At 40.4% G+C, this 15,628-nt stretch overlaps 1 protein-coding gene across 9 annotated transcripts in view; it reads left to right on the plus strand.

Annotated features, from left to right (window-relative positions):
- Nucleotides 1–15,628, plus strand: part of PSD3 (pleckstrin and Sec7 domain containing 3) — a 476,158-nt gene that overhangs the window by 355,879 nt on the left and 104,651 nt on the right. For all 9 annotated transcript variants that reach the window (XM_057505252.1, XM_036896299.2, XM_057505254.1 and 6 more), the window contains one exon: nt 12,870–13,063. In XM_057505252.1, coding sequence (XP_057361235.1) covers nt 12,870–13,063 — 194 coding nt within the window. The remainder of the gene's footprint in view (nt 1–12,869; nt 13,064–15,628) is intronic.

Genomic DNA, 15,628 nt, shown 5'->3' on the forward strand with positions numbered 1-15,628 from the left:
CTCTCTGGCCCTACGCTTATTTATGCAAAACTCTATTGAGGCATAGATTATAATAGTGTATTTTATTTTTAAAAATGTATTACCCAAACTCTGGAAGGGTTTATACGCAGAATGGATAGGATGCAAGAGGCCATTGATGGAATTGAAACCAGAAAACAGGAACGCATAGAAGCTGACAGAGAGAGAGATAAAAGGAACTCCAGGAATGAAACAATATTAAGAGAACTGTGTGACCAATCCAAAAGGAACAATATCCGTATTATAGGGGTACCAGAAGAAGAAGAGGGAGTAAAAGAGATGGAAAGTATCATAGAAGAAATAATTCCTGAAAACTTCCCCAAACTGGGAGAGGAAATAATCGAACAGACCACAGAAATACACAGAACCACCAATAGAAAGGATCCAAGGAGGACAACACCAAGACACATAATAATTAAAATGATAAAGATCAAGGACAAGGAAAGAGTTTTAAAGGCAGCTACAGAGAAAAAGGCCACCAATAAAGGAAAACCCATCAGGCTAACATCAGACTTCTCGACAGAAACCCTAAGGCCAGAAGAGAATGGCATGATATATTTAATACAATGAAACAAAAGGGCCTTGAACCAAGGATACTGTATCCAGCACGACTATCATTCAGATATGATGGTGGGATTAAACAATTCCCAGACAAACAAAAGCTGAGGGAATTTGCTTCCCACAAACCACCTCTACAGAACATCTTACAGGGACTGCTCTAGATGGGAGCACTCCTAGAAAGAGCACAGCACAAAACACCCAACATATGAAGAATGGAGGAGGAGGAATAAGAAGGGAGAGAAGAAAAGAATCTCCAGACAGTGTATATAACAGCTCAATAAGCGAGCTAAGTTAGGCAGTAAGATACTAAAGAGGCTAACCTTGAACCTTTGGTAACCACGAATTTAAAGCCTGCAATGGCAATAAGTACATATCTTTCAATAGTCACCCTAAATGTTAATGGACTGAATGCACCAATCAAAAGACACAGAGTAATAGAATGGATAAAAAAGCAAGACCCATCTATATGCTGCTTACAAGAAACTCACCTCAAACCCAAAGACATGTACAGACTAAAAGTCAAGGGATGGAAAAACATATTTCAGGCAAACAACAGCGAGAAGAAAGCAGGGGTTGCAGTACTAATATCAGACAAAATAGACTTCAAAACAAAGAAAGTAACAAGAGATAAAGAAGGACACTACATAATGATAAAGGGCTCAGTCCAACAAGAGGATATAACCATTCTAAAAAATATGCACCCAACACAGGAGCACCAGCATATGTGAAACAAATACTAACAGAACTAAAGGGGGAAATAGACTGCAATGCATTCATTCTAGGAGACTTCAACACACCACTCACCCCAAAGGATAGATCCACCGGGCAGAAAATAAGTAAGGACACTGAAGCACTGAACAACACAGTAGAGCAGATGGACCTAATAGACATCTATAGAACTCTACATCCAAAAGGAACAGGATATACATTCTTCTCAAGTGCACATGGAACATTCTCCAGAATAGACCACATACTAGGCCACAAAAAGAGCCTCAGAAAATTCGAAAAGACTGAAATCCTACCAAACCAACTTTTCAGACCACAAAGGCATAAAACTAGAAATAAACTGTACAAAGAAAGCAAAGAGGCTCACAAACACATGGAGGCTAAACAACACGCTCCTAAATAATCAATGGATCAATGACCAAATCAAAATGGAGATCCAGCAATATATGGAAACAAATGACAACAACAACACTAAGCCCCAACTTCTGTGGGACACAACAAAAGCAGTCTTAAGAGGAAAGTATATAGCAATCCAAACATATTTTAAAAAGGAAGAACAATCCCAAATGAATGGTCTAATGTCACAATTATCGAAATTAGAAAAAGAAGAACAAATGAGGCCTAAGGGCAGCAGAAGGAGGAACATAATAAAGATCAGAGAAGAAATAAATAAAATTGAGAAGAATAAAACAACAGCAAAAATCAATGAAACCAAGAGCTGGTTCTTCGAGAAAATAAACAAAATAGATAAGACTCTAGCCAGACTTATTAAGAAGAAAAGAGAGTCAACACAAATCAACAGTATCAGAAACGAGAAAGGAAAAACCATGACGGACCCCACAGAAATACAAAGAATTATTAGAGAATACTATGAAAACCTATATGTTAACAAGCTGGGAACCCTAGGACAAATGGACAATTTCCTAGAAAAATACAACCTTCCAAGACTGATCCAGAAAGAAACAGAAAATCTAAACAGACAAATTACCAGCAACGAAATTGAAGCAGTAATCAAAAAAATACCAAAGAACAAAACCCCCGGGCCAGATGGATTTACCTCAGAATTTTATCAGACATACAGGGAAGACATAATACCCATTCTCCTTAAAGTTTTCCAAAAAATAGAGGAGGAGGGGATACTCCCAAACTCATTCTATGAAGCTAACATCACCTTAGTACCAAAACCAGGCAAAGACCCCACCAAAAAAGAAAACTACAGACCAATACCCCTGATGAACGTAGATGCAAAAATACTCAACAAATTATTATCAAACTGAATTCAAAAATACATCAAAAGGATCATACACCATGACCAAGTGGGATTCATCCCAGGGATGCAAGGATGGCACAACATTTGAAAGTCCATCAGCGTCATCCACCACATCAACAAAAAGAAAGACAAAAACCACATGATCATCCCCGTAGATGCTGAAAAAGCATTTGACAAAGTTCAACATCCATTCATGATAAAAACTCTCAGCAAAATGGGAATAGAGGGCAAGTACCTCAACATAACAAAGGCCGTCTATGATAAACCCACAGCCAACATTATATTGAACAGCGAGAAGCTGAAAGCATTTCCTCTGAGATCGGGAACTCGACAGGGATGCCCACTCTCCCCACTGTTATTCAACATAGTACTGGAGTTCCTAGCCACGGCAATCAGACAAAACAAAAAAATACAAGGAATCCAGATTGGTAAAGAAGAAGTTAAACTGTCACTATTTGCAGATGACATGATACTGTACATAAAAAACCCTAAAGACTCCACCCCAAAACTACTAGAACTGATATTGGAATACAGCAAAGTTGCAGGATACAAAATCAACACACAGAAATCTGTGGCTTTCCTATACACTAACAATGAACCAACAGAAAGAGAAATCAGGAAAACAACTCCATTCACAATTGCATCAAAAAAAATAAAATACCTAGGAATAAACCTAACCAAAGAAGTGAAAGACTTATACTCTGAAAACTACAAGTCACTCTTAAGAGAAATTAAAGGGGACACTAACAGATGGAAACTCATCCCATGCTCGTGGCTAGGAAGAATTAATATCATCAAAATGGCCATACTGCCCAGAGCAATATACAGATTTGATGCAATCCATATGAAACTACCAGCAACATTCTTCAATGAACTGGAACAAATAATTCAAAAGTTAATATGGAACCAGCAAAGACCCCGAATAGCCAAAGCAATCCTGAGAAAGAAGAATAAAGTAGGGGGGATCTCACTCCCCAACTTCAAGCTCTACTATAAAGCCATAGTAATCAAGACAATTTGGTACTGGCACAAGAACAGAGCCACAGACCAATGGAACAGATTAGAGAATCCAGACATTAACCCAGACATAAATGGTCAATTAATATTTGATAAAGGAGCCATGGACATACAATGGCGAAATGACAGTCTTTTCAACAGATGGTGCTGGCAAAACTGGACAGCTACATGTAGGAGAATGAAACTGGACCATTGTCTAACCCCACATACAAAAGTAAACTCAAAGTGGATCAAAGACCTGAATGTAAGTCACGAAACCATTAAACTCTTGGAAGAAAACATAGGCAAAAACCTCTTAGACATAAACATGAGTTACTTCTTCTTGAACATATCTCCCAGGGCAAGGAAAACAACAGCAAAAATGAACACGTGGGACTGTATCAAGCTGAAAAGCTTCTGTACAGAAAAAGACACCATCAATAGAACAAAAAGGAACCCTACAGTATGGGAGAATATATTTGAAAATGACACATCCGATAAAGGCTTGACGTCCAGAATATATAAAGAGCTCACACGCCTCAACAAACAAAAAACAAATAACCCAATTAAAAAATGAGCAGAGGAACTGAACAGACGGTTCTCCAAAAAAGAAATACAGATGGCCAACAGACACATGAAAAGATGCTCCACATCACTAATTATCAGAGAAATGCAAATTAAAACTACAACGAGGTATCACCTCACACCAGTAAGGATGGCTGCCATCCAAAAGACAAACAACAACAAATGTTGGCGAGGCTGTGGAGAAAGGGGAACCCTCCTACACTGCTGGTGGGAATGTAAATTAGTTCAACCATTGTGGAAAGCAGTATGGAGGTACATCAAAATGCTCAAAACAGACTTACCATTTGACCCAGGAATTGCACTCCTAGGAATTTACCCCAAGAATGCAGCAATCAAGTATGAGAAAGATCAGTGCACCCCTATGTTTATCGCAGCACTATTTACAATAGCCAAGAATTGGAAGCAACCTAAATGTCCATCGATAGATGAATGGATAAAGAAGAGGCGGTACATATACACAATGGAATACTACTCAGCCATAAGAAAAGGGCAAATCCTACCATTTGCAGCAACATGGATGGAGGTGGAGGGTATTATGCTCAGTGAAACAAGCCAAGCGGAGAAAGAGAAATACCAAATGATTTCACTTATCTGTGAAATATAAGAACAAAGGAGAAACTGAAGGAACAAAACAGCAGCAGAATCACAGAACTCAATAATGGACTAACAGGTACCAAAGGGAAAGGGACTGTGGAGGATGGGTGGGTAGGAAGGGATAAGGGGGGAGGAGAAGTAGGGGGTTTTTAAGATTAGCGTGCATGGGGGTGTGGGAGAAAAGGGAGGGCTGTACAACACAGAGAAGGCAAGTAGTGATTCTACAACATTTTGCTATCCTGGTGGACAGTGACTGTAAAGGGGTTTATAGGGGGGACCTGGTATAGGGGAGAGCCTAGTAAACATAATATTCGTCATGTAAGTGTAGATTAGTGATACAAAAAAAAAAAAAGGCAGTTCCTGTGTGGTAACCTCGAATGAGTTCTACACAAGGGTATAAAGGGCATATAAAAGTGTAGGCAAAGGGTCTCTTTGTGTTTATACAGAGGATCAAAGCCTAATTGGGCTACCCCAAAAATGAACTAAGGTACGTTATGAAAAAGAACTTCCAACATCAGCACTCTCTGGAAGACTCATGCCAGAAGATGATCATCAAAAAACCCCAACAAAGACCCACGCACTGCTACAGCTGTAGATGCACTCATCAGTTCCTGGACTTGCCATGGGAATGAAGAAGGAGATATCTAAGCTGGCCTGTGCATACAGTAAAACAACAAATTTGACTGGATCTATACTGTTGGAACTCAACAAAGAATTAGGAGAAGTGCAAATTGTAGTGCTCCAAAATCTTACAACTACAGACTATTTACTGTTAAAAGAACATAAGGGATGTGAACATTCCCTAGGAATGGGTTGTTTTAATTTGTCTGATTTCTCTCAGACTCTTCAAGTTCAGTTGGACAATATCCACCATATCATAGATAAGTTTTCACAAATGCCTAAGGTGTCTAACTGGTTTTCTTGGTTTCACTGGAGATGGCTGGTAATTACAGGTGTGCTTTAGTTATGTAACTATACTCCTATTATGTTAATGTGTGTGCGCAATTTAATTAGTATTTTAAAACCTATCCATGCTGAAGTTACTCTACAAGAATATATGTCAAAGAAATAATCAATCTTCCCATGTTTTCTTCCGTCTGCTACTTCTATAGCTTTTCTTCTTCCTTCCTAATTACAACCCTTAAATAGAATTCATGCCTCATATCAAATTTACCGAGTATCATAATTCTTCCAAGTGGTAAAGATACCTTAAGACAAATGCTGGGCATAGAAGCCCCAGGGCATAAATATGCAAAGAAATAAAAAGCTAACCATTTCAAACAATAAGGCTTCTCTCTCACTTACCAACTTTACATTTCCCTGTATGGCCCCGGAAGATGACTGGTTAGCCAGAGACGGGTAAGATTCCTCAAGGGAGGAACAACCTAAGACAGGCACAGTCGCAGGGGGGTCATCAGGTGAGAAATTGGGGATCAACAGAGGTGAGATTTAGAACCTCACCCCCCCTGTTCTGAGAGAAATCTTCTGCATACGTGGATGTTTTATTGCCCTTGTCTAGCTTGGATTAACACATCATCTACAGGCACATACCTGATCATCTACATTTGCTCTCTTATAAGACTAAACTATGTTTTCTACCTTTATCTTGTATCTACCTACCACTTCAGCATTTTATTAAAAATAATAATAATAAAGAGAGAAATGTGGTATTCACATATAAATCAAGGATAAAAATCAAATGAGTATTCATATTTGAACTGACCGTTTATAGTTCATAATGCATGAGCAAAACTGAAAGTTTCTGTGATGACTGCCCTTGTACTGTTCACCATGTAACTTATTCACTATGTAAGAATTTGTTCTCCATGTAAGAACTTGTTTGTTATGCCTCAGAAGATTGGAGACTGACGAAAATTAGGCTTGGGTGGATTAATGATTGTGCATTGAGCATTGACTCCCCTATACACAATTTTATTGTTGTTAACAACCATTTGATCAGTAAATATGAGAGATGCCCTCACAAACAAACAAACAAACAAACAAAAAAAGTACACACTTCCAATTGTAAAATAAATAAGTAACCGGGATGTAATGTATAGCATAAGGAATATAGTCAAAATATTGTAACAACTTGGTATGGTGATAGCTGGTACCTAGAATTATCATGTATATAAATGTTGAATCACTGTGTTGTACACCTGAAACTAATGTAATGTAATACTGTGTGTCAACTACCCTTCAATAAAAAATAATTATCTAAGAAAAAATGTATTACCCATTATTATGTATATCTGTTTCCCCTGCTGGACTATGCGCCCCTTAAATGGTCTCAGTCATTTTGATATCCACATAGCCTGGCCACTAGAGACTCCTAATCACCAGTGGACTGGCACGGACTCCCTCTTGTTGCCCACTGTGTGCCACAGGCACACAAATCTACCTGTTTAGGGTGGCTGTGAAGTTAAGAATTTAAGTTATGATGATGCTCATGGCAATGATTGGAGGTTCAAGGGGAGTTTGGTCCCTAATTCATTCTCCACTCTTGTCTTTGATGTTCTGGCTAGAGGAGTATGTACCCAGGGTACTGAGTCAAATGAAGGCACACAGCTGCTCTGTAACCCAGATGCAAGGCACCCTAGGAAGGTTAGCCTGGAGAATGCGGCGGGGAGCTGGGTGACTGCTAGTTATGCTGATCTCAGCCCACCAGACTTGAATATGTACTGAGAAACCAGAACCAACAAAGCATGGGCAAGGCTGGCCCACTGGGTTTGGCCACCCTGTGAGACAGGAGGGAGAGACTGCTCTGTGTGATGCTGAGGGGACTGCAGAGGTCGTGTGAAGTTTACAGTTAGAGGGTCAGGCTCACTGAAGGCTGAGACCAAATCACAGGACTAGAGATGCTTCCCTGCCCCCCACTACATTACTAAAAGGCTGTTTGTAGCCATCCCTTTCACCCAGCATGTCATTTCTGATTATCAAGAGAAAATTACAAGGCATAATAAAAGATAATAAACATAGTTTGGAGAGGCAGAGCAAGCGTCACAACCAGACTCAGAGAAGGGATTTGGAATTATCATATCAGGAATTTAAAACAATTATGATTAATATGCTAAGGACTCCAGTGAATGAAGTAGGCACATGCAAGAACAGATCAACAAGGTAAGCAGACAAATAGAAATTCTAAGAATCAAAAAAGAAATACTGGAGATCAAAAACACTGTTAACAGAAGTGAAAAATGCTTTTGATGGGCTCATTAGTAGACCAGACACATTTGAGAAATGAATCTCTAAGCTTATGTCAATAGAAACTTCAAAAATGGCAAAGCAAAGAGATAGAACACTGGGGGAAAAAAAGGAACAGAATATCTGAGAATTGTGGGACAACTACAAAAGGTGTAACATTCACATAATGAGAAACCAGAAGGATACAAAGGAGCAAAGGAAATATTTGATGCAACAATGACTGGGAATTTCTCCCAAGTTAATGTCCCAGCAAACAGACCCAGGAACCCAAGAGAACACCAAGCAGCATAAACACTACAGGTGTCAACAAAAACGGCACCTAGCATTTCATATACCAACAGCAGAAAATCAAATATGAAGAAATAACATTCAAGGACACCGGAGGAGAAAAACATCTTACCTGTAAAGGAACAAAGCTGAGAATTAATCCAATTTCTCAGAAACCATGCAAGCAAGAAGAGTGTATCAAATATTTAAAAGTATTGAGAGAAAAAAACTCAGTAACCTAAAAATTCTGTACCCTATAAAATTATTCTTCAAAAGGAAAGGAGAGACATCACCAAGGTGGCCACACAGGTTGTTCCTTACTTCGCTCTCTGTCACAACTAACAACTATTCATAGACAAAACACTGCTGGGAGAATCCTAAATTTGGGAGTGAGGCTGAAGCACCTCCTGTACCATGGTGAGAAAGACAGACTGCATTAGAAGGGTCAGAGATGCAGCGACATGGACCACATTGCCTGTCCACGAGGCCAGCACACAGCATGGTGAGAGGCCTCCCCTGAGCCTGCAGTTCCTCCAGTTTGAAGAAAGATCTCAGGAGTGACATCCAGCTCCCCCAGCACTGTATGACCTAAATCAACAAATTGTCAATAAAAAAGAAGACATTACAGCTGATACCATAGAAATACTGGGAATCATGAAAGGCTTCTGTGAACAACAACTATATGTCAGCAAACTGGACAACCTAGAATAAATGGAAAAATGCATAGGACATACAAACTACTGTGACTGAGTCAGGAAGAAATAGTCTCAATAAACTAATGACTAGTAAGGAGATTGAATCAGTAATCAAAAATTTACCAACCAAGAAAATTCCAGGACCACAGGACTTCACTGGTGAACTTTACCAAACATATAAAGAAAAATCAAACCAAATCCTTCTCAAATTCTTCCCAAAAATTGAAGAGGAAGGAACACTCCCAAACTCATGAGGCCAGCTTCACCCTGATACCAAAGCCAGAAAAGTAAACTACAGAAAAGAATACCACAGACCAATATCCATGATGCAAAAATACCAGCAAAACAAATTCAGCGGCACATTAAAAGGATCATTCACCATGATCAAGTAGGATCTATACTTGGGATGCAAATATGGTTCCACATACACAAACAAGTCATTGTGATACACTATATTAATAGAATGAAAGCAAAAAAATATGACTATCTCAGATACAGAAAAAGCATTTGACCAAATTCTACATTTGTTCATGAGAAAAACTCTCAACAAGTTAGGTATAGAAGGAAAATAACAACATAATAAAGGCCACATGTGATAAGCCCACAGCTACATCACACTCAGTAGTGCAAGGTTGAAAGCTTTTCCTCTAAGGTCAGGAACAAGACAAAGATGCCCATCCCTTTTCAATGTACTTCTGGAAGTCCTTGCCAGAGCAATAAGGCAAGAAAAGAAAGAAAAAGCCTCAGAACTGTAAAGGAAGAAATAACATTATCTCTGTTTTTAGGTGACATGATTTTATACATAGAAAATCCTAAAAACTCCACCAAAAATCAGTTAATTCAGTAACATTTCAGGATACAAAAAATAGTAGTGTTTCTTACACTATCAATGAAATATCAGAAAAATGAAAACAATGATCCCATTTACAACAGCATCAAAAACAAGAAAATATTTAGTAAGAAAGTTAACCAAAGAGATAAAAGATCTCTACTTTGAAAACCAGAGGACACTGATGAAGTAAATTGAAGACAACATAAATAATGGAAAGGCTACTGTGCTTATTAGTTGGAAGACTTAATATTGTTAAATGTCCATACTGCCCAAAGGGATCCAGAGTTACCTGCAATTGCTATGAAGATTCCAGTGGCATTTTTCACAGAAATAGAACAGTTTTATAATTTGTTTGCAGCCACAAAGTACTCCAGATATCCAAAGCAGCCAGCCCTGAGAAAGATCAAAGGTTGGAGGCATCACAATTCCTGATTTCAAACTATATGCTACAAACCATAGCAAATCAAAACAATGTGTACCAACGTAAAGACAGCCACTAGATCAGTGGAACAGAATAGAAAGCCCTGAAAAAAAAAAACCCAAACATATAGTCAGTTTTCAACAAGACAGCCAAGAATATAGAATGGGGAAAGGATAATCCCTTCAATAAAATGGTGTTATGAAAACTGGATATCCACATATACAGGAATGAGGCTGGACTCTTATCTTGCACCATACACAAATATCAACTCAAAATAGGTTAAAGCTTTGACACCATAAAGCTCCTAGAAGAAAGCATAGAGAGTAAGCTCCTTGATGTTGGTCTTGACAATGACTTTTTGGATTTTGGCAACAAAAGCAAAAATAAAAAAGTATGAGTATATCAAACTAAAAGGCTTTGCATAGCAAAGGAAACCATCAACAAAACGAAAAGGCAACCCACTGAATGGGAGAAATTATTTATACTGTTGGTTGTAATGTGAAATGCTATCGCCACAGTGGAAAAATTTGAGCACCAAATTAAATAATTATAGTGTTTGATTATAACTCAAAGAATAAAATAAATATCCATGTGTCCCTTCTTACAGAGGAATTCCAATTAGTAATGTGGAAGAAATGAGGAAAATACAAAGTTGCCATAAAATCACCATGATAATAATTGTCATAGGCAGGATCCCCTGATGAATGGTGAATTGTCCAAAGTTTAAGGAGAAACAGGCTATTTTCAAAGTCACAAAATATCTCCCCTAAATCATTTACAAAGGAAAACAGTAACTTCACCGTGTAGACACTTGCTAGACATCACCTTGATCAAGTGTTTGAGGTTAATACCACCTGCAATGAAGCGTGGCCCCTGGCCTGGCACGCTGGGAGGAGAACTTGCTCTTGTATCCACCCAAACGCAGAGCCTCCGTCTAATCAGGAGAAAGTGTCACACAGACCTGCACTGGGGCTGCTCTCCAAATCCACTGGCCAGCCCTCTTCTGAGCGTCAGTCTTGAGGGATAAGGGGCCATGACAAGTAAAGGCACTACGGGGTCTTGGGAAGGGTTCTGAATGGAAAAGAAAGGATGAAAAAATTGATAAAGTAGGAAGTTTGATTCATAATTGTACACTGTTGATTTCTGTATTTTGAGATTTTTAGTATAGTTGTATGTTAACAGGGGAGACTGCAAGAGGGGCATAGGGAAACTGTGTACAATCATTGCAAACCTAAAATTGTCTCAAAATAAAATTAGAGACAAAATATGGATGTCTGAGGCCAGTACCATTTTCTTATATCTCACAATTATGTATCAAATACCAATGGAGAAAAAAGACTATTATTCTCTGGTTACCAAACACTCACTTTTGGTGATTGTTACTTTTGTGATTTATTTTAACTGGATTTTGGTGGTGGTGATTTTGGTTGAAGTTTTTATAAAAATGTTCAATAATTGAAGTTTAATAAACAATGAAACCAGAGGTGATTGACAAAATTAAAACAGGTGAACTAACACAAATTCTCTTTCTTTTTTAATTGAAGTATAGTTGATATACAGTATCAGTTTCAGGTACACAACAGAGTGATTTGACAATTATATACAGCACCAGATGCTCACCATGATAAGTGTGGTTACATCTGTCACCATACAAAGTTATTGCAATACTACTGATTGTCCCTTTGCTGTGCCTTCATACCCATGACTTACCTATTTTATAATTGGAAAGTTGTCATCTGATTTCACTTACATGTAGAATCTAAAAAACAAAACAAATGAACAAATAAAATGGAAATAGACTCATAAACACAGAGAACCCGCTGGTGGTTGGCATAGGGGAGGGGTGGGAGGCAGGGGGCAGGTGCTCTTATTGTGGCACTTGTTTCCCAGAAGTTTGTGAGCGCCAGCTTTCCTCTTCCCTTCTCTTTACTGAGTGTGACCGTGTTCTGCCTCCTTCACACTTAACATACATTATAATCCCAGAGGAAATTTAGCCCTGCTTGAAAGAACAGAGATTCAGAAAAAGGCTGGGAAATTCGGGGTCTTCTCAGTGGCTGATAGGGTGCCCCACACCTTTATGGCCATATGGAGCTGTAAGATGCCGAAGGACCATGCATGGTGCCACCATCCTAGCCCACTGGCAGTGTTTCCTGGGATTTGATATTGGAGATTACCTGGCTGTTTAGCAGATACAGTCCAGTGCTGTTTATTGGACTTAGTTTATACTTATTTGTCGTGTTCCGTGTACATGGGGCCGTGCTGAGCTGTGGAGAAATCAGAAATCAAAATCATCATCTCTGCCAAAGAACCCCCACTCATTTGAAAGAAAACAAATATGAAGGCAGGCAATGGGCAGAGAGAGCAGAGGCTTCAGAGATTTTACAGCATATCCTCACCATCTCTTCCTTTATCGCTAGACCTGTGGCCTTGGGATTTATTTAAACTCTCCCGAGTCTGTCTCCTTATCTGTAATACAGGATTAATTTAATGTCAGTTATTAATGTCAGTCTTCCAGACTGTCATGCTCATTACTACTTGGCACCCAGGAGCCCCTTAGGAGCTGTCGGATAGCTGTTACTACCACGGCTGTTGTCACCGAGATGTATGGGCTAGTGGAAAACACAATAGTTCATCACACTGAATGACTCTGTTCCCTGAACACTGTGGCAGGTGCTCAGTCTTTGTGTCTCCCCCCTTTAGGGATGATGAAGAGAAAAAAAAGCCTGCGTCGGAAGGTGCTGATGAGAAGGCCAATGGGATGCACCCAAGGACCGCCGGCCGAGTCGGGGGCTCCGCCAACCCGTTCGTGGGCATCCCGCACAACCCCGATGCTGCCGTGTACAAAAGTGGGTTCCTGGCTCGCAAAATCCATGCAGATATGGATGGAAAGAAGAGTAAGTGTCATTTGTTGTCATTTTCTATTTCATTTATTTCACCTCTAGACTCAGAATTTAAAGTGAATTTATCTGAAGTAAAGTAAAGGATGAAAAAAAATTGTATTTATCCAGAGAAGTCCACTGAAGTTTGATAAAGCCTCTAAGTCAGAAATCCAGTGTGGCACTGGATCATCTCCATGTAGAATTACAGCTCTTCCGAAATGGGAGATGACTTACAGATTATTCATTTCCAAGCTTTTATTCATATATTTATTCTTGCTTCAACAATTAACTAGGCCTAAAAAAAGTAGATTCTGTCTTCATGAAGTTGACATTCTTGGTGGGTGATGGAAAGGGTGAGCTAATGACACACTGGACTGCCAGTAGGGCAAGGTCCCGGACCAGAGCGGGGAGGAAGAATTGAGACCCAAGCACATGTGGAAGGGGGGCCCTGGCAGATGGCAGGTGCCGCCAGAGTCAGACAGCACTGGGGCCATCTGATGGCTCTGCGAAGTCTGATGCATGGTCGTATACTCGCAGAAAGTGGGGGTTGAAGTTTCAGAGGACTGGAGTGTGTTCTTACGTTTAGAATAATGTTTGTAGAGTGAAGAGCAGTTTGATCAGTAGAACAGGCTGAGACAGTCTGTGTACGCTCGGAGTCAACAGACTGTACCTCTGGGATGGCCCTCCCCACCCGGGACAAACAGGTCAGGCTGGGACAGTGCACGGCCTCCTCCATGGGAGTCTGGGCACGTCTTCCTGGCGTGTTAGCATATTCTGTTAGGTTACCATGGGGAGGAACACTGTCATGGCTGGCTTTGACGCTGACATGATGCTGGACAGTCTTGTAATGTTTCCCACTTCCTGGGGAGCGCCCGCACTACATTTCCTGTGCGCCCTCTACAGTGGCCTGCTAGACCACTTAATTCCCCGGCACAGCACTGTGTTGGGTCTCTGGCAGTTGCAAGTGACAGTAAGTCTATAACTAGCTTAGGAGCAAAGGACGGGGGCACCTGGAGAGGAAGGATTCTCACCAGGACACTTTGTCCATTTCTGCATCGAGGTCATTTGCATGTCAGCTTTATTCTCTGAAACAGGCCTCTCTTACATGGCTGGGTATGTGATTATTAGCACCTGCAGAGCATGTGCTCAGTTTTGCCACCAAGTAGGATTCTCCTTCCCTGTCTTCCAATTTAGTAGATTCTGGAGCAGGACTCTGATTTGTATGAGGGGCGGAGCACTGTGATTGACAGCATCCACGTGGTTGCTGTGGCAGGAGGTAGGTGCCCTTTAGAGAGAATCAGACACAATTCTCCAAGAAAGGGAGTTCTTTTTGGCAGACAAAGCAGCAGATATTTATGTCCTTGTTCCCAGGGTGCACATCACCACTTCTTCATACATTGAGCTCAGACAGCGCTTTTGCCACACACAGTACAGTTTTCCATTTATAACCACAGAAACACTCATCTGTCCTGTGTGCCATGTCTGGCTGGGGCTCCATCTCCAAGGCTGCACTTTGCTGGCTGGAGTTCATTCTCCTCAGGTAGGGACGTAGCTTCATAACACAGGCTATTTGACAAAATAGAAATCCTTGACATACTTCATTTAAAGTGCTAGAGACAAAACCCAGAATAACTTCAGTTTAAAATGTCAGTTCAAGAAAATGCAGAGAAAGAAGAGAAACAGCCCTCCCTGTCTCAGCGTAGGTTACTGCGTCCTGCTGGGCGAGGGAAGCAGAGTCAACTCACCTGAGCATCTCTCATTGATTCACCGCCCAACCAACGGATTCACATACTTGGTGAACTTATTCCAGAGCATCCCTAGATTCGGCTGATTGATGTGTTTTCCTTTGTCCCTGTTTTCCTGGGCTGCCTCTTGAGGATTATTGAAGAGAATTCCCTTGCTGGAAGCTTTGCTCCATGCAACCCAGTGCATATGAGGATAGGTTCAAACCTGGGATTTCCTTCCCAGGTGAACCAGCATAGACCTCTTGTACCAGGCTAGGAGATTTCCTGCCAGTAAAGCTCCTTTAAAAAGCCTTAGTGAACTCCTTTGAGGGCTTCTGGTTGATGAGAGCAGTGTCAGCATCTCAGGGCATTTGCCTTTTTAGCAACTTTCAGAAATCACACCTGGCATTACCCGCCTCTGCTTCTCTCTGCCTCCGCTCCTGCCTCAGAACACAGAAATAGATGCATCAGGTTAGATGGGGCAGCTGGGCCCCAGTTTCTAGGTTCCTTTCTTGTCAGCTGCTTTATCAATGGGGCTTTTCCACCTCTGCCTTTGGGAGGGGTTTTGGGAGGAGCCTCAAAGTTTCAGCCTTTTTTAATTCCTCAGACTATTGCTGGACATTCTCATTCTAATTTCTATGATTTTCTGAATTTGCTTTGTGTGGCTAGACAATCCAGCTTTTCCAGTGCAGCAAAGTACGTAATTTCTAATGATTATTTACATACATTAAAGTGTACCAACTTAAAGTATATAGTTGGACTTTTGAAAAATGTATACAGCTGCATAACCACCATCACAATCAAAGTGTATAACATTTGTTACCCAGAAAAGTGCCGTTGTACTTTTCTCCCCTCT

The sequence above is a fragment of the Manis pentadactyla genome, chromosome 7, assembly GCF_030020395.1.
Source record: "Manis pentadactyla isolate mManPen7 chromosome 7, mManPen7.hap1, whole genome shotgun sequence".
In the NCBI taxonomy this organism is placed as follows: Eukaryota; Metazoa; Chordata; class Mammalia; order Pholidota; family Manidae; genus Manis; species Manis pentadactyla.